Here is a 24,815-nt window from a genome sequence, read left to right as displayed (position 1 = left end):
TGGTCTAGAAAGTTGAAATACATTTTGCTTCATCTAATACCGGTACTCGAGGTTTTGGTGCAGGTGCTAAACATATCCCACAATTAGAAAACAAACAAATCGATTATTTTACTCATTATAACTAATGAACTTTAAATAAAAATAAAATGAATATCCCTCAGCCCCACCTACCCAGATGTGAGCTTGCGCTCCCAGAGCTAGTTTTATATGCAATTTTAGCTATTTTTTAAATGTATTTTTGTTGTATAGGTTAGATCAATTTTTATATATTTTATTTTTATAGGTTAGTGTCAGATTTTATAGTTGTACTTCCGCATATTTATATAGGTTAGTGCGGGATAGTATAAAAGTGATGTACTACATGCTGTCTAAAAACAGTTGAGTGTACATTTGACCAGTGGTCAGTACCATATCTGTCTGTGTGACAGCTGAAGATCTTTGTGGTCTGTCGTCTAATTATATTTTTATTCTGTACCTGGGATGGCCTGTAAGTTTGTAACTATTTATTTTTTTTACTAGATCTATGTCACACTATGTGTAAGGTAGTTATTTTATTTTCTACTTGGACTATTTGTCATAATAGTTGGCAACATGCTGTATTGAAGATGACGGCGTCCATCAGTCCTAATAGAATATAATATAGTTTTGCATTTATGTATTGCAGGCTATTGTTACTGCTCTTAGCTGCTGAATATTACTGCTTTTAGCTGCTGCAATTACACTGCTGCTATTGAGTATTTTTACTGCTGTTTTAACTGCTGAAATAGCTTCTGCTTATAACTGCTGTTGTAGATGAATTCTAATTCTAGTTAATGTAGTGTTATTTTGTTTCTGCTATTGATAGTTTTGTTATTGTTTCTGTAGATCTATTCTTCTAGACTAGATGATAGATCTAATTCTAGGGAAGCTAGTGTTATTGGGTTCTGTAGTGTTGCCTTATTAGTGGCTTAGTTATAGTCTGTTTCTTGCTTTAGCTAGTTAGTAATTAGTTTAGTTTAGTTAGTAAGGTACTAAGAGTAAGGTGTTCTTGTATTAGTGTTAGAGTTATGGGTTGGTTATAGTAGTAGAATATTGTAGATCCAGGTCTAGTGTAGTATTTTTAGTGATTTAGTTAGATAGTTGTTTTGATCAGTTTGTGTTAGATAGTTGGTTTGGTTAGTTTGTTGGTGTTTGTAACGGTGTAGATTTAGAGGGTTTTAATTAGTTGATGGGTTCAGTAGTAGTGATTAGTCAAGTTAGTGTATATATTATATTTTATTATTGATTTATTTTTGTATGTAAATAAAGTTTCTTTTTGTTTTATTTATCGTAAACTAAAGTTTATTACCTTGTTTTCATTTAGTTAAGTTAGTATAGTTTGTTGTCTGGTTACTTAGGTGACTCTAGCCCCTTGGTCACCATACCGAGGTGCACAGATTGAGCCCACCCAGTAGCGCAAACATCTGCCTACTGTTGGTAAATTTTAATGTTGAGCAGCAGATAATAGGTATCTCCCACTCGCGCCTGCCTGAGCTGCTCACACAGAAAAAAAATCCTAATTAAACGAATATATAATTCTAACTAGGCTTTATAATATTCTAATGATAGGCCTATAAAGAAGACAGTGTGCCGAATGTTCATGAACATTAATTTATTGAACTCTTGAAGGAATAGGGCCTACATGCGACATACACGAAAACGGAGTTAGTCAAGAGAAAGATATTCTTGTTCGTAGTGCTTTCGAAAACTCTCTTAATCGTCTTGAAATCCTAGCGTTTTTTTTATCTCGAGTTCTCAGTTACTTCTCTCTTATTCTCTATTCTATTCCCATCTCCTTTGAGGAGCTAATCAAACGTTGACCTGATCTTAAAAATAAACAATTCAAACAAAATGCAGAAAACTGTAAAATAAATGTATTGTAAAAATCCCCAATAAAAGCATCTCCCAAAATATTAAATAAAATATAACAACACAGAAGCTAAGATAAAAGGGTAATCAATAAATCAAGAACTATGATAAAAGCTTAAAGTAATCACTAAGATAAAACATTAAATAGCAACGTACTGGCTAAGAAAGAAGAGTATGAAACTAGAGACATGATGATTACATTTTTGTTTTGTTTGGCTTGTTAGTGTAATGTACTTCTAAAACCAATAATCCATAACGTTGATATTTCGAATGTAGGAGCTTAAACAAAATGTATCCGAAGGACGACATAGGTTCTGCCATTTATCTATTATTAGGTTTATCTCCCTTTCCACTAGCATAAAATTAATTAATTATGCAAAATTTCAACTTGATCCAAGAATGGGAAGTGGAAGAAAAAAGGTGTCCAAACGTAATAAGGGGACTAAATCCACACACATATATATATATATATGATATACATAGTAAATAGCATTTATTCCCCTTAATTCGAAATCAAACATAATAATAAATCACTAGCATTATTTTTTCTATTGATTCATGTCTTGTCATGTTGAATGAATAATTGTGTAAAGTTTTAACTTAATTCATAAATGGGAAATGTGAGAAAAAGCATGTTAAAATTCTTTACTCTGAAGAGACAGACAGAACGACATCCAAACAGACAGTGAGTTGGTGTAAGGCTTGTAAAAAAGCTGCAAAGTTAATTGAAAATAGAGAACGGGAATATTGAAAGACCTGTACGCCCTAGTAAACAATCATTAGGTTAATAAATCTAACCTTTCAATAGACATGAAATAGCGAGTTTCTCTTAGTGTATACTAGTTTACTATTACAACACTCTGTGAATGTGAAATCGCTTTGGTTGACGAAGAAACTCACAATATTTAAAAGAACGAAATAAAATCTGAGCAAATACAAAAAAAGAGAGCAAGAAATATCACAAACGCATTTTTATTGAGGCGTATTTGATATGCAGCCGTAGTGCCAAAAGTCTTCCATCATCTGAACAGTGACGTTGAGTTGGTCGTTCGTGATATGCATTCCAGCATTATGGATCACAACTCTGCACAAGTTTCCCACATATGTGTAGAAACCTTTGACAACATTATCTTCTCGCCAAACTTTCCGTACAGAATCATTGTAGGCAGACTGCATTGACCAGGGCATGTCCATCAGAACTGCTTCAAGACCAGGGGAGGAGATGATTCCGTCAAAGACAGCGGTGAATAATAAAACTTTATAGTTTTCTAACAGCGTCACCAGCTCCGTTGTTTGGAAGGGTTGGTAAACGTCATCCGCCGACTGAGTGTAAATTTCTAGATTGCAAAGTTCAAAAGTATTATTTCCTACATGTAGAAGAGATTTTATAGCGTCAGTTGACATGACATTATTTATCTCGGTATCAGGCGACAAAGTGAATGTATTAATGTTCTCCAGACTCAGATTCGACATTTTATAGATAACGGATTCGAGGTTTAAATAATGTTTTTTCTCGTTCAGATTATTTAACATTTCATCTTCTTGTGTATAATTTATCATTTGTTTATATGAGATAAAGCCCAATGAGTAGAAGGGTTCATAGATATGTCTCAGTTGAGTTCTACCGTCTAGCAGTGGACTTCCGGCGTAAATTCCCTTGAGTAAGATATTGTCTCGTTTCGCTTGCAGGTCTTCGTGAATCTTGTAGGCTAAACTTACAGCATATTTAAAAGCAGAACCAACACCTCCAACGTAAAGGTCTTTTTCTTTCATCTCTGAAAACATTTTGTAAAACTGTTGAACAAAGCTGTACAGATCTTGAGTGTAGTAGTCCTTTGTAGTTTTTATACCTTTATTGCCGCTGTCACTGTAACTGTAGCCAGTATACACTATATTGTCGATGTACAGCATGGAAAATGTCTGAGCCCAAGAATTGACCCGCCTCTCGTAGGAATCATTTCCGTTTGAATTTTTGGTCAATTTCAAAGGTCCATTACCGTAAAACATGTTTAACATAGTAGAGCATCCAGGGCCACTAGTTAGCCAGATCACAAGTGGAGCTTTGGGGTCAGAGTTGATGGCTGGGATAAACCAGAACCACAAATGGTTTTTAAGAACCTCATCCACTGTAAACAATCCCGAATAGCTGGTCGGTATCACTCTAGTAGGATCGTTTACAAGACTATCTCTCTTGGCTGTTTCTATGTTACCCTGCTCCAAGTATGGACTTAGGTGTAACGGTTGATTGGATACAACTTTGAAAACATTCAAGATCAATATCAATAGTATTGAATCTTGTGAAAGAGACGTTTTCATTTTCATCTGTAAATAGAAAATAAATTTGTCAAACGCAAGATACAAAATAAACAGTACATAAAGGCAATATGTAAGCAGGTATAGAAGAATGTGTTAAATATACTAGACAGATATTACCTGCTGCCCGCAGGTCTTAACTTGCGTATTGCTGATATGGTCACTGATATAGTGCATTAGAAACAAAAAAGAAAATAATAATGTTATAAGTAAAGCGAATGCGTGAATTCATGATAAAAAAAAATATTAAGAATGGAGCTAAAAATAGCTAATTGACCTGAATCCAATTTTTTTAATGAAAACATTGGATTGTGTATAAATCTATATTTAGAAGCACGCGATATCAAGAATAGAGTTGCACAAATGGCGAACGAATGTATTGAAAATGCTTTAGAAAATAAAATTAATGTTAATTTGATTAAAATATGAAATGAATGGGCTATAATTAGTATGTTCATGTGTTTAATTATAAAATTAACTTTGCGAAGAGAAGTTCTATCATCTTGGAGTTGAATTATACCTAGGAAAAGAGAGATTCGTAACATTTCGGTCCGCGCATACATGACCTTTTTTATTAGATTACGCGATTCATGAATGAAACTATTAGAATTATAGAAATAAATAAATATAGACTGGCCGATTAAAGAGTTTTATGAAACGAAAATTTGTGACTTGCAATTTTGTGTACTTTATTATACAGCATTTATTAGCAGTATAAAAGTGAAGTGCTTTTTAAACTTTGTTTTTAATATACACAATGATACTCACCTATATATATTGTAAATAAGGAAGCAAAGAATCGGACGGAAATAAAAGTTAGTTATATATGTCTACCTTGATAAAGACAGTCTCGTTATTATCATTATTAAATAGTAACGTCTACAGTAATTTATTATTAATCTGTGACTACAGAACATGGTGTCAGTTTTGGTTTCAGATCTTGTGTCAGATCTGGTGTTAGATTAGGTGTCAAATCTAGTGTCACATTGCTTTAAAGTGCTGGTAACAGGTAGATTTAGATCTAGTGGTTTCTAAATTGCTAAAAGTACATTTTATTTGTGGTGTCGTTAGTTCATGTTGTTAGATCTAGATCTAGACCTAGAATCTAGAATCTGTACGAATAATGGAATTATTCGATCCTCCTAAACCGTTGTCACTAGACGGTAATCTATCTGAAAGATGGAAAAAATGGAGACAAAGTTTTGAACTGTTTATGGTCGCCACTGAAAAAAATACGAAGCCAGAGCCAGTGAAGAAAGCTTTATTGTTACACCTGATCGGTGAACCCGCTCGCGACATCTACAATACTTTTCAAGTATGTGAAGATGAAACTGTAGACAAAGTAATTGAAAGGTTTCAGAATTATTTTTTGCCTAAGTCCAACACTGTGTATGACAGATTTAAATTCTTTTCAAGAAAGCAGAAAGACGGAGAAACGTTTGAACAGTATTATACTGAGTTAAAGAATTTGGCAAAAGAATGCAAGTTTGACAACCTTCGAGATGAACTCATCAGAGATCGATTGGTATGTGGCATACAGTCGGATCGAGTGAGAGAGAGACTTCTGAGAGATGTAGACTTAACTTTAGAGAAAGCAGCAAGCATAATTCGTGCTGACGAGCATACCCAGAACCAAATGATAGATATGAAAGGACTACATGTGGATGCTGCTAATAAATTAAATACGACAGAAGATAGAAAGCCAGTCAAAACTTCACAGGGAAAAATGACAAAGAATCATGTAACAAGTATCATTAGAGATTGCAGATCTTGTGGTGGATCTCATGGAAAATACAATTGCCCAGCATTTGGACAGACATGCCGAAAATGTAAAAAAAGAAATCATTTCGCTGTAAAATGTCGGTCGAAACACTTCAAGGCTGGAAGATGAAAGTCAGTCAAGCCAAGTAAATGAGTTGTGGTTTGAGGCAATTGGTACTGACAACAATGTCAAAGTTTGGATGGTTGATGTCAATATTATGGGAAAAATAGTCAAAATGAAGATTGACACAGGAGCACAAGCTAATGTGATATCAGAGTCAACGTGGAACAATTTAGAAACTGATACTCAGTTAAAGAATTCAAATACTACCCTACGAGCATTGGGGGATGAAGCATTAGAACTGAAGGGAGTTGCATCGGTCACATTTAAAGTCGGCGATATAGAAGTTAAAGATGATCTGTACGTGATCAAGAAAAGTATAAATCCTATACTAGGACTGAAGACATCTATTGCTTTAAAACTATTTGAGGCAAAGAGAAATGTCGAAGTACACGATGTCAAGCACAAAATGAAGTTCCACGAGTGTTGATGAAAAAATATAATCAAGTATTCGAAGGACTCGGTACATACAAAATGAAGTATCACATTAAACTGACGTCAGATGCAAAACCAGTTATTCAATGTGCGCGCAGAGTTGCACCATCACTCTATGAAGAATTAAAAAGAAAACTCACACAAATGCAACAAGATGGAGTGATCACAGAAGTTGATGAACCAACAGAATGGGTTCATAACGTGGTTATAGCAAAGAAGAAAGATAATTCTTTGAGGTTGTGTTTAGATCCCCGAGAACTGAACAAATATATAATGAGAGAACATTTCACTATACCAACATTTGATCAAATCAATAGTTCACTGGGAGCAGCAAAAGTGTTTAGTATACTTGATCAAAAGGATGCATATTGACAAGTTGAGTTGGATGAACCAAGCTCTTATTTATGTACATTCAATACTCCGTTTGGAAGATACAGATTCTTGAGAATGCCTTTTGGTATATCCTCAGCTAGTGAAGTATTACAGAAACGTGCTTATCAAGTATTCGGAGACATCCCAGGTGTACATATCATGTCAGATGACATGCTGATTGCAGCAAAAGATGAAAAAGAACATGATCAAATTTTTGAAAATGTTCTGGAGAGAGCTAGAAAGAACAATGTAAAGTTCAACAAGAACAAGATACAATATAAACTTTCTGGTGTTAATTATCTCGGAAGACAAATTTAAGCAGATGGTATTCGTCCAGATCCAGCTAAAATCAAAGCAATAATGGAGATGCCAGCACCAACAGATCGAACAGGAATTCAAAGACTGCTAGGGATGTTGAACTTTCTGTCAAGTTTCATTCCAAACATGTCAACAATTACCAGTCCATTGCGTGAATTGCTAAAGAAGGATGTATTGTGGCGGTGGAATGCAGAGCAAGAAAATGCTTTCCAACTAATAAAGAAAACACTTAGTGAAGCTCCAGTTCTGCAATTGTTTAACCCTGAAAAGCCAGTTACTATTCAGTGTGACGCTTCTTCTAAAGGGTTGGGAGCATGTTTAATGCAAGAAGATAAACCAGTTGCGTATACGTCAAGATCATTGACAGAAACAGAGTGCAGATATGCACAAATAGAAAAGGAAATGTTAGCTATAGTGTTTGCCGCTGAACATTTTCACCATTATATTTTTGGAAGAACTGTGACTGTACAATCAGATCACAAACCTTTGCAAACTATTGTGACTAAGCCTTTACACAAGATTTCACCAAGACTTCAGTTGATGATGTTAAGACTGTTGAGATATCAATTAACAGTAACTTACACTCCAGGTTCAAAAATGCAAATAGCTGATACGTTATCGCGTGCGTACATCAATGGTCAAGAACAATCAAATTCAAATGATGACATGGTTATGAGAATTCATAGCGCAACAGCACAGTTTCCGGGAAGTGATCAGAAGATTATTGAAATTAGAAGGAAAACTGAATCTGATGCTAAATTAAAACTTGTAATGAATTATGTCAGAGAAGGTTGGCCAAAGATAAAAACTCAAGTTCATGAAACAGTGAAAGTGTATTGGTCATTTAAAGACAGTATTCATGAAGAGAATGGAATATTGTTTTATGAAAACAGAATTATAATTCCTTCAAGTATGAGAAATGAAATTCTCGACAAGTTGCACATAGGTCATTTTGGTCTTGAGAAAACCAGATCCAAGGCAAAACAGAGTGTGTTTTGGCCAGGAATGTCTAAAGATATTTTTTCGACAATAATGAAATGCGCAACATGTGCAACGTTCAAAAGAAATAATGTGAAGGAAAAATTGCTACCTCATGCTGTACCAGACAGACCATGGAAAAAGGTTGCGACAGATTTGTTTGAATGGCGAAACAATGACTATTTGCTTGTTGTGGACTATTTCTCCAAATATCCTGAAATAAAACGACTAGAGAACAAAACAGCAGAATGTGTTATCAGGGCAATGAAAGGTATTTTTGCTAGACATGGCATACCAGAAGAAATAGTGAGCGACAATATGCCATTCAATAGCTATCAATATAGAGAGTTTGCTTCTGGATGGGGTTTCAAGATAACAACATCAAGTCCCAGGTACCCTCAATCAAATGGACAAAGTGAGGTGTATGTTGGTATCGTAAAGCAGATATTCAACAAAGCATTCAAAAGTGGGAAAGATCCATATCTCGCTATGCTCGAGTATAGAAATACTCCGATAAGCGGACTGCTTTATTCGCCATCACAGCTGCTGATGAGTAGAAGACTCAGGGACATCATTCCAACTGATCCCAAACTATTGAAACCATCGGTAGCTGAAAATGCAGAGACATTACTCAACGAACGACAGAGGAAAAGCAAAGAGAGGTACGATGCACAAGCAAGGTTACCTAAAGACTACTCTGTCGGGGAGAAGGTGAGAGTTCGTCTAGGACAAACATGGCAGAAAGCAGTCGTCATTAAGAAACATCCATCACCCAGATCTTACATCATAAAGACAAATGATGGGAAAACATACAGACGAAATCAACGGTTTTTAAACAAGAGCTACGAAGAAGACATCTCTGGGTACTATGACACCGACGAAGACAATGAACAGCAAACTGTTAGAACAAAAGAAACAGACAATTATAAACCAACATCTAGAGAACTTGCTGTGCCGGTCAAGACAACCAGAAGTGGTCGAGTTGTCAAAATTCCTTGTAAATATAAGTATTAAGAACTTTAAAAGGAAGGATGTGATTATAGCTTCAAAAGGAAGGATGTGCTAATATTAGAGATATTACGTCATTGTTTGTTGTTTATGTTTTATGCGAAAGCAAAGAATTGGACGGAAATAAAAGTTAGTTATATATGTCTACCTTGATAAAGACAGTCTCGTTATTATCATTATTAAATAGTAACGTCTACAGTAATTTATTATTAATCTGTGACTACAGAACAGAGGCAGTGTAGTTTTGTTTAATCTCTAAGAATGAAGATCATGCAACTTTTCATAATTTGGAAATCCGAATACAATAGATATACATGTTTTCAAGTTACATGAAGTTACTTCCTTCGGCCAGTCTATATTTATTTATGTCTATGATTAGAATATATATCAACACTGCTTCGCAGCTTTAGCGAACGAATGTATGAAAAATGCATTAGAAAAACAAATTTGAATGTTAATTTGATTAAAATATGAAATGAATGGACTATAATTAGTATGTTCATGTGTTAAAGTTTAAAACTATCTTTGCGAAGAGAAGTTCTATCCTCTTAGAGTTGAATTAGTATTTTAGACCTAGTAATAGAGAGATGTGTAACCTTTCGGGTAATGTCTTATGAAAAAATGTACGTAAAGACTTCTAAATTCGCAGATATAAGGGAGGAATTTTGTGTAAAAATGCTTTTGAAACACAAATTTGAAGCTTAATTATATTTAATAATGAAATCAATAGGGTTTGTTGCTGAACATAAAAATTATATGTGTCAGACGCGAATAGCCCAATTTTCAGTAAAAGAAATTACAAAAGTCATTTCTCTATAGAAGAAGTTACGAAGGCTATATAAAATACAACCACAGACCTATATATACTACAATAAATATTGGTTTTTGATTGCTAGTTACGATTTATTTAGGTAGGTGCTGTTTTACTATTACATACCAAGTATTAGAGTTTAGAAAAACCCAGGTTTGTTTCTTGTGCAACGCTATTAGCTAACACCTCATATCATCTCTCCATTAGTTTATTTAGATCTATAATCTAATTCTAGTCTAGATCTATATATAAAAATCGAATAGATCTAGTAATAGTATAGATTCTATCTTGAGACTAGATTGCCGAGTCTAGCCTATGCTATGCCTATAGTCAGTTTTTATTAGAAAAAAGTCTAGATATTAATAAAGACTAAAGTTTTTTAATTATTAGATTATTAGATATAGACATAAGACATAGATTTAATAATACTGTAATACGTTTACTATACTCTATACTTAATCTACTAAACTAGAGATCTATCTATAGATCTATCTATAATCTAGTCAATCTAGATCTATACAATATTCATTATAATAAGCCTACTTCTACTTATAATGACTTATTGAATAAGTTAGTACTTAGACCTAGATCTATTATAATAATAATAATAATAATAATTAGGCGGTAACTATTATTCACCAATGAGTCGAGTGTTTACTGAGGGTAATTCACAACCTCATGACCAAACACAAGAGGTCGGTCTACTCCCTGACTCGCACCCCACACAATTGAGAGGTGCTGTTGGTGGTAGAACAAGAGGAGCCAAAAGGATCAAATGGACGAGAGAAATGAATATAGACATCATCAAATCGTTCTTCCGTGTAAACATTTGTGATGATAAACCTCTCCCAGGTTATAGGCAAAAACTCTCCCTGGAATTTAACAAATTATACCCTAATCTAAACCTTACAGAGCAGAATGTTGTAGACAGAAGATCTGTAATCCCTTAACATTCCTAGGAACATCTTCGTTGCCTGTCAGAGGGCGGTACTGCTGCAGACCTGCCACATCACCAGAAAATTCCTCAGTGGAAACTGTTAAAGGGACTACGATGAATTTTGTTTCTCTTTAGCGAAACTCGACCCTGGCAGCGCCAGAGAATGACTACTCGTTCATTTCTAACATAATAATAATAATAAACCAGAATGCCAAGATAAACCATAAGAAATTAAAAGAGGACTTTCTTGGCAAATATAGGCAAAGAGTTAATAAAATCCTCAACACCAAACTGTATGGCAGTAATCTCATCACTGCAATAAACAGCTGGGCCGTCCCTGTGCTCCTTTACACGTTCGGTGTGATCAAATGGACTGACACCGAACTACATGACATTGACAGACTCACTAGAAAATTACTTACCAAGTTTCGATGCCTACACCCCAAGTCCTCTACCATAAGGTTATACCTGCCCAGGAAGGAAGGGGGTCGTGGATTGCAGAACATCTTCAAGTTGTGTAAGATGCAAGTTTTAAAAATACGATCAAAACTGCTCGCCTCCAGCAACAAATTAGTTTCCTTCCTACGGAAATACGACTCCGATGCAACCCCTCTGAACCTACACAATGCTGATGTCAATATCGGTTTGGACGACGTAGGGCATGAGATTCGCCAATGGGAAGAAAAAACACTCCACGGAAAATTTCCGGCTTCATTACATGGGGACAACATCGACAAGGCTGCTTCCTTAACATGGCTCAAAGCAGGTCATCTCTACCCTGAAACAGAAGGCTTTGTTACAGCAATACAGGACAGAGTAATCAGGACAAAAAATTACGAGAAGCATATCCTGAAACTCAATGTTGTCGACAAATGCCGAAAATGTGGAAATGTGGGCGAGTCGATTGAACACATTATGGCAGGATGTCCAGCCCTATCAGAATCAGCCTACCTAGGTCGCCATAACCAAGTTGCAAAGTTAATACACCAACACTTGGCTTTGACGTACAAATTGATCGGTAAGGACAATCCCCCTTATTATAAATACTCTCCGCAAGAGGTTCTCGAGTCTACTGATCATCTGCTGTACTGGGATAAGCCTATTATGACCGACAAAACGGTAGATTTCAATCGCCCTGATCTGCTGTTCATCGATAAAAAAGAAAAAACCGCTACCATTATCAATATCGCCGTACCACTGTCTCATAATTTAAGAAAAACTGAGATAGAAAAACAAAGAAAATATGGGAACCTAGGCTTGGAGATTAAGCGTCTATGGAAATTGTCCAAAATAACAATATACCCCATTGTTATATCAACCGAGGGGATAATAACAACTGACCTCACAGACACCTTTAAGGCCCTTAACATTCCTAGGAACATCTTCGTTGCCTGTCAGAGGGCGGTACTGCTGCAGACCTGCCACATCACCAGAAAATTCCTCAGTGGAAACTGTTAAAGGGACTACGATGAATTTTGTTTCTCTTTAGCGAAACTCGACCCTGGCAGCGCCAGAGAATGACTACTCTTTCATTTCTAACATAATAATAATAATAATCTTTATTATCCGTAAGGAAATTTGTCTTACATTTTGTGCATTACACCAAACAAAAAACATTATAACTATAAGAAACCAAAGTTTATAGTTTATTAATAGATTTACTTTTCAATGCCTAGACCTAATAATAAAATTGCGAATGATGTCTATAATGACTGATTTTTTATTTTTTTTTATAATAATAGGCCTACTAAATCTAGGTCTAGACTCTACTTAAATCTAGTCTAAAATAATGACTGTCTAAGACTCTAGATGATTGAGAAGTTCACATAGTGGTGTTTTTAATAATACGGCATGTCGGCTGAAAGTATATAAAGTGCTTTTTTTCTGTAAAAATAAAAAAGAGGCTCCGGTACTCAGTGATAGATATCATTGCCTAACTTTCAACTAATAATAAATTAACAATTAACGCTGAATTACAAGAAAAGTAATCATTTTTCCCGACATTGAAAAAAGGTGCGTACCGTCACAAAAGTATATGTATATCTCAATCTTCTTTCATTTATTTTTTTTTTTTGCGGGGTTATTGCTACTTAATACATTGATACCGGATCGATTTAAATAGGGCCTAAGTATACAAGCAGTATTTCGAGCATTGGATAAATTTATTTTCTAAGTGCAAAGTTTTATGGAAGAGGCAATATATTAGTTGTTTGAAGTTTGTAACTTCTTAAATTCAGGCTAAAAATATCGAAGCCTACATTTTTACACTCATTTCTAAACAATTAGAAGAGATGGACTGACTCATAGTGTAGCTTGTGTACATCTGCAAAAACACAAACTCAGTTAGACTTTCAAAACTATTAAAAGAAAAACTTAGTGATTATTTTTACTGTATAATTCTATTATTATTCCTTTTTAGAATTAGGATATAAACAAAAATTTGCCATATGACTTTGTCATGTGTCAAAGTAAAAAACTATCTGCGCAAAGTGTGGTTCTTAAAATTAGATCTAGATCTAGATCCTTTCAATCTTTTAATGTAAACATAGTAAATATAGCCTAGATCGATGAAATTATAATGCTTTCATAGAGCTGGACAACTTTTTTTTGAGAGTTATAAGTTTGTTTTAGGGCTACAATACATACACTAAGTTCTAAGTTAGTACCCAAGGAACATTTCTGCCAAGTTCTATCAAGATTAATCAAGAGGTTTTTATTTCTATTCCTATCATACATACATACACACGCCTTACTTACTACTTTATAGTATGGATATATATATGGATTATTGCAATGTATTCAAGCTTCGAAGTCTTCTGTTCCATACCAAAAACATAAAAAATGGTTATAAAACAGCTTATCTGAGCTTTACTTGCACACACTGAACATGATACCCAAAGCCAGCTCTATTATTTGCGGGGCACTATGTGAAATGAATTGCGCGCGGCTCAGTCAGGGTAGGGATTAGGATAATAATTGAAAATTAAAATTTGTATTAGAAAATAAATTCGTCTTTGCATTACATTTTTACTAAATGAAAGCTTACAATGCCGTTTTTTTTTAATCGCGTGTAGGATTGGCGTTTACTTTATTGATTGACACCCCAAAATGACAATGGTGTCTATTTTAAGGACATTTTTTATGAGCTTTTATGAGATTTTAATAATTTCAGGAAATTGCCAGACTGTTAGTATATTTTGCGATTTCAGGAGATTTCCTGGAGCTCCTTGAAAATAAGGAGACCACGGGAACCCTGTTATAAGTTACAATAATGAATTTACACCTACAATTAGCACGGAGCTTATGAAAGTTCGGGGCCCACTGCGGTCGCTTAGGTTGCAGTGGCCTAAGGCCAGCTCGCGGTCAAAGAATTTTCATTACGCTGCCGCCTATATTGGTTTAACTATAGACCTCTGTTATAACGGAAGTCACCCAATAAAATATAATCAGCCCCAAAGATCAACGCGAATAGGTATCCCTTAACGTGGTAGACAACTTAACATATCTGGGAACGCAAAGATGCATTGTAAAACGACACGATGTGAACTGTGGTTTTTCCATACTGTTGGGGCGACTTAAGAGACTTTCTATTCTAATTGACATGTACAATTACATTAAGAACTAACAGAACAAAAAAGCAACTCTTTAGATTGATATTCTTTAAGGGAGGTTGATAGCGTCTGATCAGGGCCAGTAATACTTTTGGATGCCTCCAAGCGAGAGTGTGTCAATATAAATCTTTCCGTCTGCCTGAAAAAATCAATGTCTACCAAGCAGTGGTTCTCTTTACCTATCTATGTGAATCTTAGACATGGGTACTTGACAGAAAGCAACCAAGACTTCTTGAACGCTTTTGCCAAAGATGTTTGCACACTATCATGGACATACGGTGGCAAGACCGCACTTCAAACAGCGATTTCATAGCGAACGCGGTATGAACTTCGTGACAGTCACGCTGGGCAGGTCACCTATCCCGTATGGGGCTCTAACATCTGTCATAGGCTTTTTAGTGAGCTTAAAGGTGTTCGGCCTAACAGAGGTGTTCGGCCTAACAGAGGTGCTCGGCCTAACAGAGGTGCTCGGCCTAACAGAGGTGCTCGGCCTAACAGAGGTGCTCGGCCTAACAGACTAACAGAGGTGCTCGGCCTAACAGAGGTGCTCGGCCTAACAGAGGTGCTCGGCCTAACAGAGGTGCTCGGCCTAACAGAGGTGCTCGAAGGGAAACTCTTTCCTTACAATACTAACGCGATGTTTTTAAGAGTACTTAGAGCATTTCCTTTAAAGAATTCATCACATATGACGTCAAAGAAAATAATCACACGGCCAAGCTAGATAAAAAATGTCTTAATAACACGAGAGCGCTGACGACGGTTCATAGACATTGGTGCACCATATTTTATAGCATTTCATTATTTCATTTAAAGATTTATATACAAATATATATAATATTTTTTACGTTTTGTCTGTTCGTCATGTTAATATAGAGGGGAAAAAAGAATAAAAACTATTGAAAAAAATCGGATTATTTGTTTGTTTACCTATATCGCAATAGTTTTAAGAATGTATACTAGATTGTTCCGAATGTTTATATATATATATATATATATATATATATATATATATATATATATATATATATATATATATATAATGGGCGTAGCCAAGGGGGGAGTGTTACGTGCGCATCTTAGTGTGAATGTGAAATGGTGCGATTGCGTGTTGAAAGGAAGGGAGAATCAAAATGGAGGAATATGAACAAGAAAGTGTTTTCAGTATTAATAGAGATTAAAGTATTTATAAACGGTGATTTGTCGTTTTCATGTCTAAAGAGTCTCATCCAATATGAAGACGTAACAGGGAGGTTCAACCCACTCACCCCCGAAATGAACCCCCCCCCCCCCCCCCCCCGTAGGAGGACCGAGACGGACTTTAGTGACTGATTTTTGCTTTGATTTTGTTTATTTTAGGTGAGATTTTAATACTAAACCATCACTTGCCCTAGCGCAGCCAAGGGGGTTTTGAGTTTAAAACCCCTACCAGGGGGGGAAGTTGGTGTTAGATTCCCCTCTTCTTTAAAACAAAACAAACAAATAATAATGCAAACGACAATCCCCAAATTCCAAGAGCATAGCTAAGGAAGATTTTGATTTTAAAACCCCCTCGTAAATTTAATATAAAACCCCCTCTTCAATATAAACAAGCAAATTACACATTTAAAATGCTATGAGCGTAGCCAAAGGGGTTTTGAGTTTAACCCCCCCCCCTTTCAGCGGGGTTTAAAGCTAAAAAATACCTCCTAAATATAAAAAAAAGCAAATTAAACACTCAAAAATCTTTGAGCGTAACCAAAGGGATTTTAAGTTTAAACTCCCCTTCAGCGGGGTTTGAAGCGAAAAAATATCTTTTCTATTTAAAAAAAGCAAATTACACACTCAAAATATTATGAGCGTAGCCAAAGATGGTTTTGAGTTTAAACCCCCTTTCATCGGGGTTTGATATAAAACCTTCAATATAAAAAAATGTAAATTACACACTAAAATTCTTTGAGCTTAGCCAAGCCAAAGGGGAGTTTTGAGTTTAAACCCCCTCCTCCAGATAGCTTTTTTTTAGTTTAAAACCACTCCAGATTTTTTTTTTTGAGTTTAAAATCCCCCTACAAAGAGTTTTGAGGTTGAAAACCCCTCTTCAATATTATTCTAAAGCAAACTACACTCACCAAATTCTATGAGCGTAGCTATATGGGGTTTTGAAGTTGTAAAAAAAAAAAATCCAGAGATTTTTTAGTTTAAAACCCCACAACAGATGATTTTGACGATAAAACTTCCCTTTTCGATAAAAAATCTAAAGTAAACTACAGTCACCTAATTCTAAGAGCGTAGCCAAGAGAGGTTACACAATTTCTACCAGTGGCTGGACTCCATTAATAAAGTGCAGTGGATAGTCATTGGCCTAAATTGAAAAAGACTAAATGTGGCTCAACAAAGATAGCTAAGACAGATTTTAGGAGTCAGTTATAGAGATGCTGAGAACTTCGAAGGAGGTGGTAGATGCCCCATGCTGAGAACTTCGAAGGAGGAGGTAGATGCCCTATGCTGAGAACTTCGAAGGAGGTGGTAGATGTCCCATGCTGAGAACTTCGAAGGAGGTGGTAGATGCCCCATGCTGAGAACTTCGAAGGAGGTGGTAGATGCCCCATGCTGAGAACTTCGAAGGAGGTGGTAGATATGTATGTGTGTGTGTGTGTGTGATATTAACATACAAAGTTCAGTCTTAGCCTTTCTAAACAAACATAAAATGTTTTCTTTAAATTTTAGCAGCTAGTTAATTAACCAGAGAAAACACAGTTAACTAATATCTCTATCTGTTGTGGACATTTCTTGTACATGTTTAAAAATATACTTGACTTAGTGATACTGAAAATATAAAAAAAAATCTTGTCTTTTTTGACCTACTGTAACATTATCTCTCTTATTTTTATGTAAAGTCTTAGAATTGGTGTATTTTAATGAAAAAAAATGCTTGCATAATTAATTTTATAAACTAAAAGGTTTGCTTTTAGAAAACCAAAAGTAGCTGATAAACCTAAACTTAGCAAACCACAATGCATGGTGAAAAAATATTTTTTAATTCTCTTCTGGTTTTCGAAATCTCCCCGTGACAGAGGAAAATAAAGACATTTTGCACTAACGTAATAAAAGCTTTTCCCTTTACAGGGGCCGCTTCAAAAAATATGTATACTTAAGTTTGCATGTTTAAGTCTTTTGAGCATTTTTTTAAAGTAAGAAGATTATAAATCGAGTAATTTGTACAAAGCTTATATCAACTCATTATGTCTGTCTGTCTTGTAAAAAGTTTGTACACACCCAATCTCAGATTGAGCTGAAATTTTGCACAGTTATTTCTTTTAGCTGACGACACAATAGTCAATAAAAAAATTAACCAATTAGCTAATTAATTATTGGAAATTAATTATTTTGTTTGGTATATTAAACAAGGGTAAGAAAACCTACTTGACCGATGTGGTGGTATTAGTGGAATTAGCCCCAATGAGGAATCTTGAGGCTTAAGGAAAATAATTTTAATGCATTGAATGCATTTCAAAGAACCAGTATGTAAATATCCACAAAGATACTCCTTTCTTCCATTCCCCTTTCACAGCTGGCCGAGAGCGCGGTTAGAAAGCTAAAAGCTAAACAAAAAATATGGTAAAACTATTTCTATACCACAAATTTATATCTCTAGATCCATCATACATATAATTACATGGATGATCCAAACTAATTGATATGATTGCACTTAATATAAGATTAATTTTTTTGTTTTTTAAGTAATTTGTAAAAATATTTTTCTTGATTTATTATGCTGCTGCTAGACATTTATGTTTTAATTAACTAATTTAACTCACCAGAACAGCACTTGTGAGCAAGTTTTATTTGTTAATAAATTATAGATTTTTAATAGTAACAAATAAATGGATTGATAATTCATGGGCGTAGCCAGGGGTGGGTTGGGGTTCCCCCCCCCGCCCCGAAATGAAATCCCCCCACTACGGGGAGAGGTGGGGGGTCGTAGTTTAGTGACAGATCTTTTGCTTTAATTTTGTTTATTTTAGGTGAAATTGCCCTGCTACAGCCAATGGATTTTGAGTTTAAAACCTCCTACCAGGGTGTTTTGAGTTTGTAACCCCATACCAGGAGGGTTTGAGTGTAAAACCCTACCTGGGGTTTTAAGCTTATAAACCCCTACCAGGGGGTTTTGAGTTTGAAAACCCATACCAGGGGTTTTGAGTTTAAAACCCCCTACCAGGGGGTTTTGAGTTCGTAACCCCATACTAGGAGGTTTTAAGTTTGAAACCCACTACCAAGGGGTTTGTGCATTGAAAATCCCTCTCTTATATAAAACAAAAAAAAAATAGGCAAACGACGATCCCCAAATTCCTAGAGCACATCTAAGGAAGATTTTGATTTTAAACCCCTCTTCAATATAAAAAAGCAAATTACAAACTCAAAATTGTATGAGTGTAGACAAACAGGTTTTGAGTTTTAACTCATCTTCAGCTGTATTTGAAGCTAAAAATACCTATTTAATATAAAAAAAAGCAAATTATGCACTAAAAATGCTATGAGCATAGCCAAAAGGGATTTTAGTTTAAACCCCCCGCCGGCGGAGTTTGAAGCTGAAAAATAAATCTTCAAAATAAAAAAAAATTCGCAATCAAAATGCTATGTTTTGAGTTTAAATTTCCCTTCAGAGGGATTTGATGCTAAAAAATACATCTTCAATATAAAAAAAAAGCAAATTACACACTAAAATTCTTTGAGCATAGCCAAGCCAATGGGTTTTTTTTAAGTTTCAACCCCTCTCCTCCAGATGGCTTTTTTAAATGTTTAAAACCCCTCAAGATACTGTTAAGCTTGAAATACCCCTACAGAGCGTTTTAAGGTTGAAAGTCTCTTTCATCAATATTTTTTCTAAAGCAAACTACAGTCACCAAATTCTATGACCGTAGCTAAATGGGGTATTGAATTTAAAAAAACAACTCCAGATATATTTTAGTTTAAAACCCCACAACAGATGATTTTGACGATAAAACTTCCCATCTAATTCCAAGATCGTAGTCAAGAGAAGTTATACATGTCTACTAGTGGTTGGGCTCCATTAATAAAGTGCAATGAATAGTCATCTACCGAAATTGAAAAGCACTAAATGTGGCTCTACAAAGATGGCTAAGACAGATTTTAGGAGTCAGTTATAGAGATCGGGTCCAAATCAAGGAAATCCTATGCCGAAGTTGGAGTCGACCCGTTAATAAGATTGTGACAGAGCGTCGCATGAGGTTTGCGGAACATGTTGTCCGACAAAATAAATTACGCATAATAAGAGTTGCGATGACAGCCTAGTACAACTTGGCGCCACACTTTCATGGAGGTCTTCAGATCAGGTGAGAAGATGCTTCAGACATTGCCAGTGACAGATTTTTGTGGAAACAGCTTGCTAGCAAATGCGCCGAACGGTGCGGAAGGGTCTAAGTCTGTGAGAATAGCACATTAGGTTTTTAAAATAAAACTTTTTAATAGTAGGAAAATGCACTGTACATGCCTCAGAATATGCATTTAGTTGGATTTCAATACCAGAAATAGAGCTTGGCGGGGGGGGGGGGGCTCCGCCCCGCGCTAGGGAGCTCTCAGCGCTCCCCTAGACCCCTTGCTGTCAAGGGCGAAGAGTCAGCAATTTTTTCATTAACTCCAATAAGAACCTATTCTAGGGCACAATAAACGTCTTCCAAAAGAATGAAGGGTCAGAATGTAATCGAGATTAATTATATACACATACACACACACATCCAACCCCCCCCCCCCGAAAAAACATCCTGGCTACGCCCATGATTGATATTTAGCTATATTAGAAAGTAGAAAGTAGGGCCTATGTATGTATGTATGTATGTATGTATGTATGTATGTATGTATGTATGTACGTATGTATGTGCCGAATAGAAATCAAAACCTCTTGATTAATCTTGATAAAACTTGGCAGAAATGTTCCTTGCGTACTAACTTAGACCATAGTGTATGCATTGTAGCCCTAAAACAAACTTAAGACCCTCAAAAAAAAAAGTTGACCGACTCTATCAAAGCTATAGTATTATATGGATCTAGGCTTTGTTTACAATGTTGACATGAGAAAAGATCGAAAGGATTTAGATCTAGATCTAATTTTAAGAACTACACTTTGCACATATAGTTTTTTACTTTGACACATGAAAATACAAAATATAGTCTATTGATTTCAATATTTAATAAAATTAACCTTCAAATTTGTGTTTCAAAAGCATTTTTACATAAATTCGTTCCTTATATCTGCGAATTCAGAACGTCCTGACTTACTTATAATACCATCCATTTAACAAATCGGGTAAACCCGTTTTAATTGTACTTTATATCCTATTCATCTAACGCTCCTTTCGTTTTTAATAGATATGAATTTATCGGCTTCGGGTAAACCCATTCTCGCAAAACTAATTTTATTTTCGTAGCAAAAGAGAAAAACTTGAAAGGATCATTAGCTAAGTTTAACATACATCTAAATCCAATCCACTACAGTATTGCTCACTTAAGACCTATACTCTTAAGCGAGCAATTTATGTATGTATGTATGTATGTATGTATGTATGTATGTATGTATGTATATATATATATATTTACATGTTTATCTATACATTTTATTTCAAAAATGGCTCTTACGATTTTCTTTAAAATTTCAAGGTATGTGAATATTAGTGAGAAAACAATTCTCAACTCATTGACCACATCGGGAAAACTCGAAGTCGACGGTTATATCCGTTTTAAAATGCCTCATTATCGAAGAATTAATATCGGCTAGAATGTTTTATGAAAGAAATTTTCCATGTGACGTCAAAGGGAAAAAAACTTGACACCGGTTACATCACTAGGCTCACAGCAGTACACTAAGACATTTCTTCGCAAAGAAGAACAAGTTTTAATGAATTTATTGGCATAATTAAACATTTGCATTGTATTTTTTTAGGACTAGCATATTTCAATCCTGATAGAGGTTTCAAGATCAAACCCTCCTGGTAGAGGGTTTTAAACTCAAAACCCCAATGGCTGTGCTAGGGCAAGGGATGGCTCACTATTCAAATTTCACCTAAAATAAACAGAATAAAAGCAACAAATGAGTCACTATATTCCGACCCCGCCCCCCGCGAGGAAATTTCATTTCGGAAGGGGGGGGGGCCCGGCTACGCTTATGATATATAGATATATGTATGTAGTGTAACTGTGTTGATTTTCTGCGTGCGTCCAGCGTGTCGGAAGTTAATGTCCAGTGTGTGTGTGTGTATATAGTAATTCAGCAGTGTTATGCAAGACTTTCTGGTTTCATTCACTGTCTCCTGTAGTCTAATTTTGTCGAATCAAGCATGCTATTGGTAGACTAGTATTTGTTGTTTCATTACAATCTATTAAACAAAATTATGTATCTGGATTAGTGTTGAATTCCTTAATCTACAATGGATAAATTACTCAGACAGAAAGATTTGGAGATTGATCATAATTCTCCATTGGCTTCAGAGAAATGGACTCACTGGTATGACACATTTCAGAATTTTCTTTCAATAATCAAGGATATAAACGAAGACTTTAAACTAAAGTTGTTGAAGAATCACGTATCTGCTACGGTTTATATGCTCATCAGTGATGTATCGTCCTATTCGATGGCCATAGACACACTCAAGACTACTTATATTAAGGTAAAGAATGACATTTTGCTAGACATTTGGTTGCTACATGTAAACAGCAGGCGGACCAAACGGTAGAGTCCTTTATGCTAAAGTTGCGAAGCCTGGCCCGGGACTGTGACTTTAAAGAAGTAACTTTAGAACAGCACAGAGTCATTTGCATTAGAGACGCCTTCATAACTGGTCTGGCATCCAACACTATTAGACAGCGGTTACTGGAAAAGACATCTCTTACTCTACAAAGCGCTTATGACGAAGCTAGCGTGTTAGAAACATCCAAAACGCATGCGCAGGCTTACAATTCAACGAACGAAATCAAATCTCTTGTGGGGCAATGGAAACGCCAAATCGATCCCATCTAGAAACATCCATTTCTAATGAAGACCAGGAATTGAATGCCATTAAGTCGCTATGCTAGTTCTGTGTTAGGAGAAGACACTCTAGGACTGAATTCCCTGCTCGAAATGCATTATGTCATCAAAGCGGTAAAAAGGAACACTTCCAAACTGTTTGTAAATCAAGTAAAACAACAGCGACCATAGCTACAAGCAAAATATCATTGACCAGTGTGATAACTCCATGTACCTTGTCATCAACGCATTTCTCTGGGCTTACACAGTCTACAGCCCAAGTGAACGTCAACGGGTTGTTTTTGCAAGCTCTCATAGACACTGGCAGCTGTGAAAGCTACATATGAGAAGCCATCGTCAAGAGAAAAAAATGGCCAGTACGCCCTTCTACAAACAGAATATTTATGGCCACTACACATCTTTCTGAAAAGACACTAGGACATACACTTGCCGATGTCCAGTACAAGGGGGAACATTACGAAAAGGTCAAACTCTCTATACTTGCTGGGTCGTGCTCGGATGTAATACTTGGTGTAGACTTTATAAGTCTTCATCAGGAATTGACCATACCGTATGGGGGAAAACGCAAACCCTTACACATCTGAGGTCTTAAAGCAATACGAGTCGAAACACCGAGTCTATTTAGTAATCTAACTTCTGACTGCAGACCGGTGGCTACTAAGTCCCGAAAGCACTCAATAGGTGATAACAAATTTATTCAGTCTGAAGTTAGAAACCTCCTCTCGGACAAAATCATTGAACCTCAAAGTCTTCCTGGAGAGCACAGGTGCTTGTGACAACAAACGAGAGACATAAAAGAAGGATGGTCATTGATTACAGTCAAACAATAAATCGCTTCACCTTACTGGATGCATACCCAATGCCCCGAGTCGATGAACTGGTAGAAAAGATATCCAACTATTCCGTTTTTAGTACTCTAGACCTCAAAGGTGCCTACCATCAAATACCAATCAAGACTGACGAAAGGCCGTTTACTGCATTTGAGGCATGTGGCAAACTCTACCAGTTCTGTCGCATCCCTTTCGGTGTTACCAATGGAGTTGCATGCTTTCAGAGAACAATGAACCAAACTATTGAGAATGAAAAGTTGCAGGACACATTTGCCTACGTGAACAATGTAACGGTATGTGGTCATGATAGAGAGTCGCACGATGAGAATCTGCAAAGATTTCTAGATGCTTCTAGAAAGTATGGGATCACATTTAATGAAGACAAAAGTACGATAGCCACTGACAAAGTTTGCCTATTGGGATACGAAATTTCTAAAGAACTTCTCAACCCAGACCCTGACAGATTCCAGGCTTTAAGAAACCTTCCTCGTTCTCATGATATGCGCTCACAAAAACGAATCGTGGGCATGTTGGCGTACTACTCGCAGTAGATACCAAATTTTTCTAACAAAATAAATGTTTTGGCAAATAGCACGTTTTCCCCTCTTTCAGAAACAGTAAAGACAGCCCTTGACGAATTAAAGCAGGAGCTGGAGAAAGCTGCCATCTTCACCTTTGACAATACTCGACCTTTGAAGACGCTTCGTATTTTGCAATAGCTGCCACCCTCTACCATGATGGCCGCCCCGTGGCGTTTTTTTCAAGAACACTCTCCAAAAGTGAAAGGCGGCACTCAGCAATAGAAAAAGAAGCCTACGCCATTGTAGAATCTTTAAGGAAATGGCACCACTACTTACCTTCATGTATGACAAACAGAGCAAAGGGAAAATAAAGAATGAGAAAATTCAAAGGTGGAGACTAGAACTGAGCTTCTTTCCACTACGATGTCTTGTATAGACCAGGCAATCACAATGTAGCTGCTGATACGTTTTCTACAAACGTGTGTGTGTCAGCTATAACTCGAAATGAATTAAAACTGCCCAATGACTCTCTGTGTCATCCCGAGTAACAAGACTGGCATTTAGTGCGAGCGAAAAACTTACCTTTCTCTTGCGAAGATGTCAAGCTGGTTGTCAACCAGAGCAGAATCTGTGCCGAAGTAAAAAACCCCCAGATATTTCAGTAATTCTAATAGAATTAGGGAAGGCGATGCAGCCTTTCCAGAGACTAAGTATGGAATTCAAAGGACCGCTCCCTTCTACATCTCGGAACACATATCTGCTTATCATAGTTGACGAATTTTCAAGACTCCTTTTGCATACGCCTTTTGTGATATGTCGGCTTCAACAGTAATCAGATAATTTATTTGGACTATCGGAACGCCTGACTATGTACATTCTGTAAGAGGTACCTCAT

At 36.0% G+C, this 24,815-nt stretch overlaps 1 protein-coding gene across 1 annotated transcript; it reads right to left on the bottom strand.

Moving 5' to 3' along the window:
• Window positions 1–1,877: 1,877 nt before the first annotated feature.
• On the bottom strand, window positions 1,878–24,543 carry LOC106067183 (probable serine carboxypeptidase CPVL). The gene is made up of 3 exons (XM_056004039.1): window positions 24,503–24,543; window positions 4,321–4,363; window positions 1,878–4,209 (listed from the first exon to the last, which is right to left on the bottom strand). The coding sequence occupies exon 3, from the start codon at window positions 4,207–4,209 to the stop codon at window positions 2,860–2,862; it is 1,350 nt and encodes a 449-aa protein (XP_055860014.1). The 5' UTR covers window positions 4,321–4,363; window positions 24,503–24,543; the 3' UTR covers window positions 1,878–2,859.
• Window positions 24,544–24,815: the final 272 nt, after the last annotated feature.

The sequence above is a fragment of the Biomphalaria glabrata genome, chromosome 11 (assembly GCF_947242115.1).
Source record: "Biomphalaria glabrata chromosome 11, xgBioGlab47.1, whole genome shotgun sequence".
In the NCBI taxonomy this organism is placed as follows: domain Eukaryota; kingdom Metazoa; phylum Mollusca; class Gastropoda; family Planorbidae; genus Biomphalaria; species Biomphalaria glabrata.
This window is presented reverse-complemented; position numbering and strand designations above follow the sequence as displayed.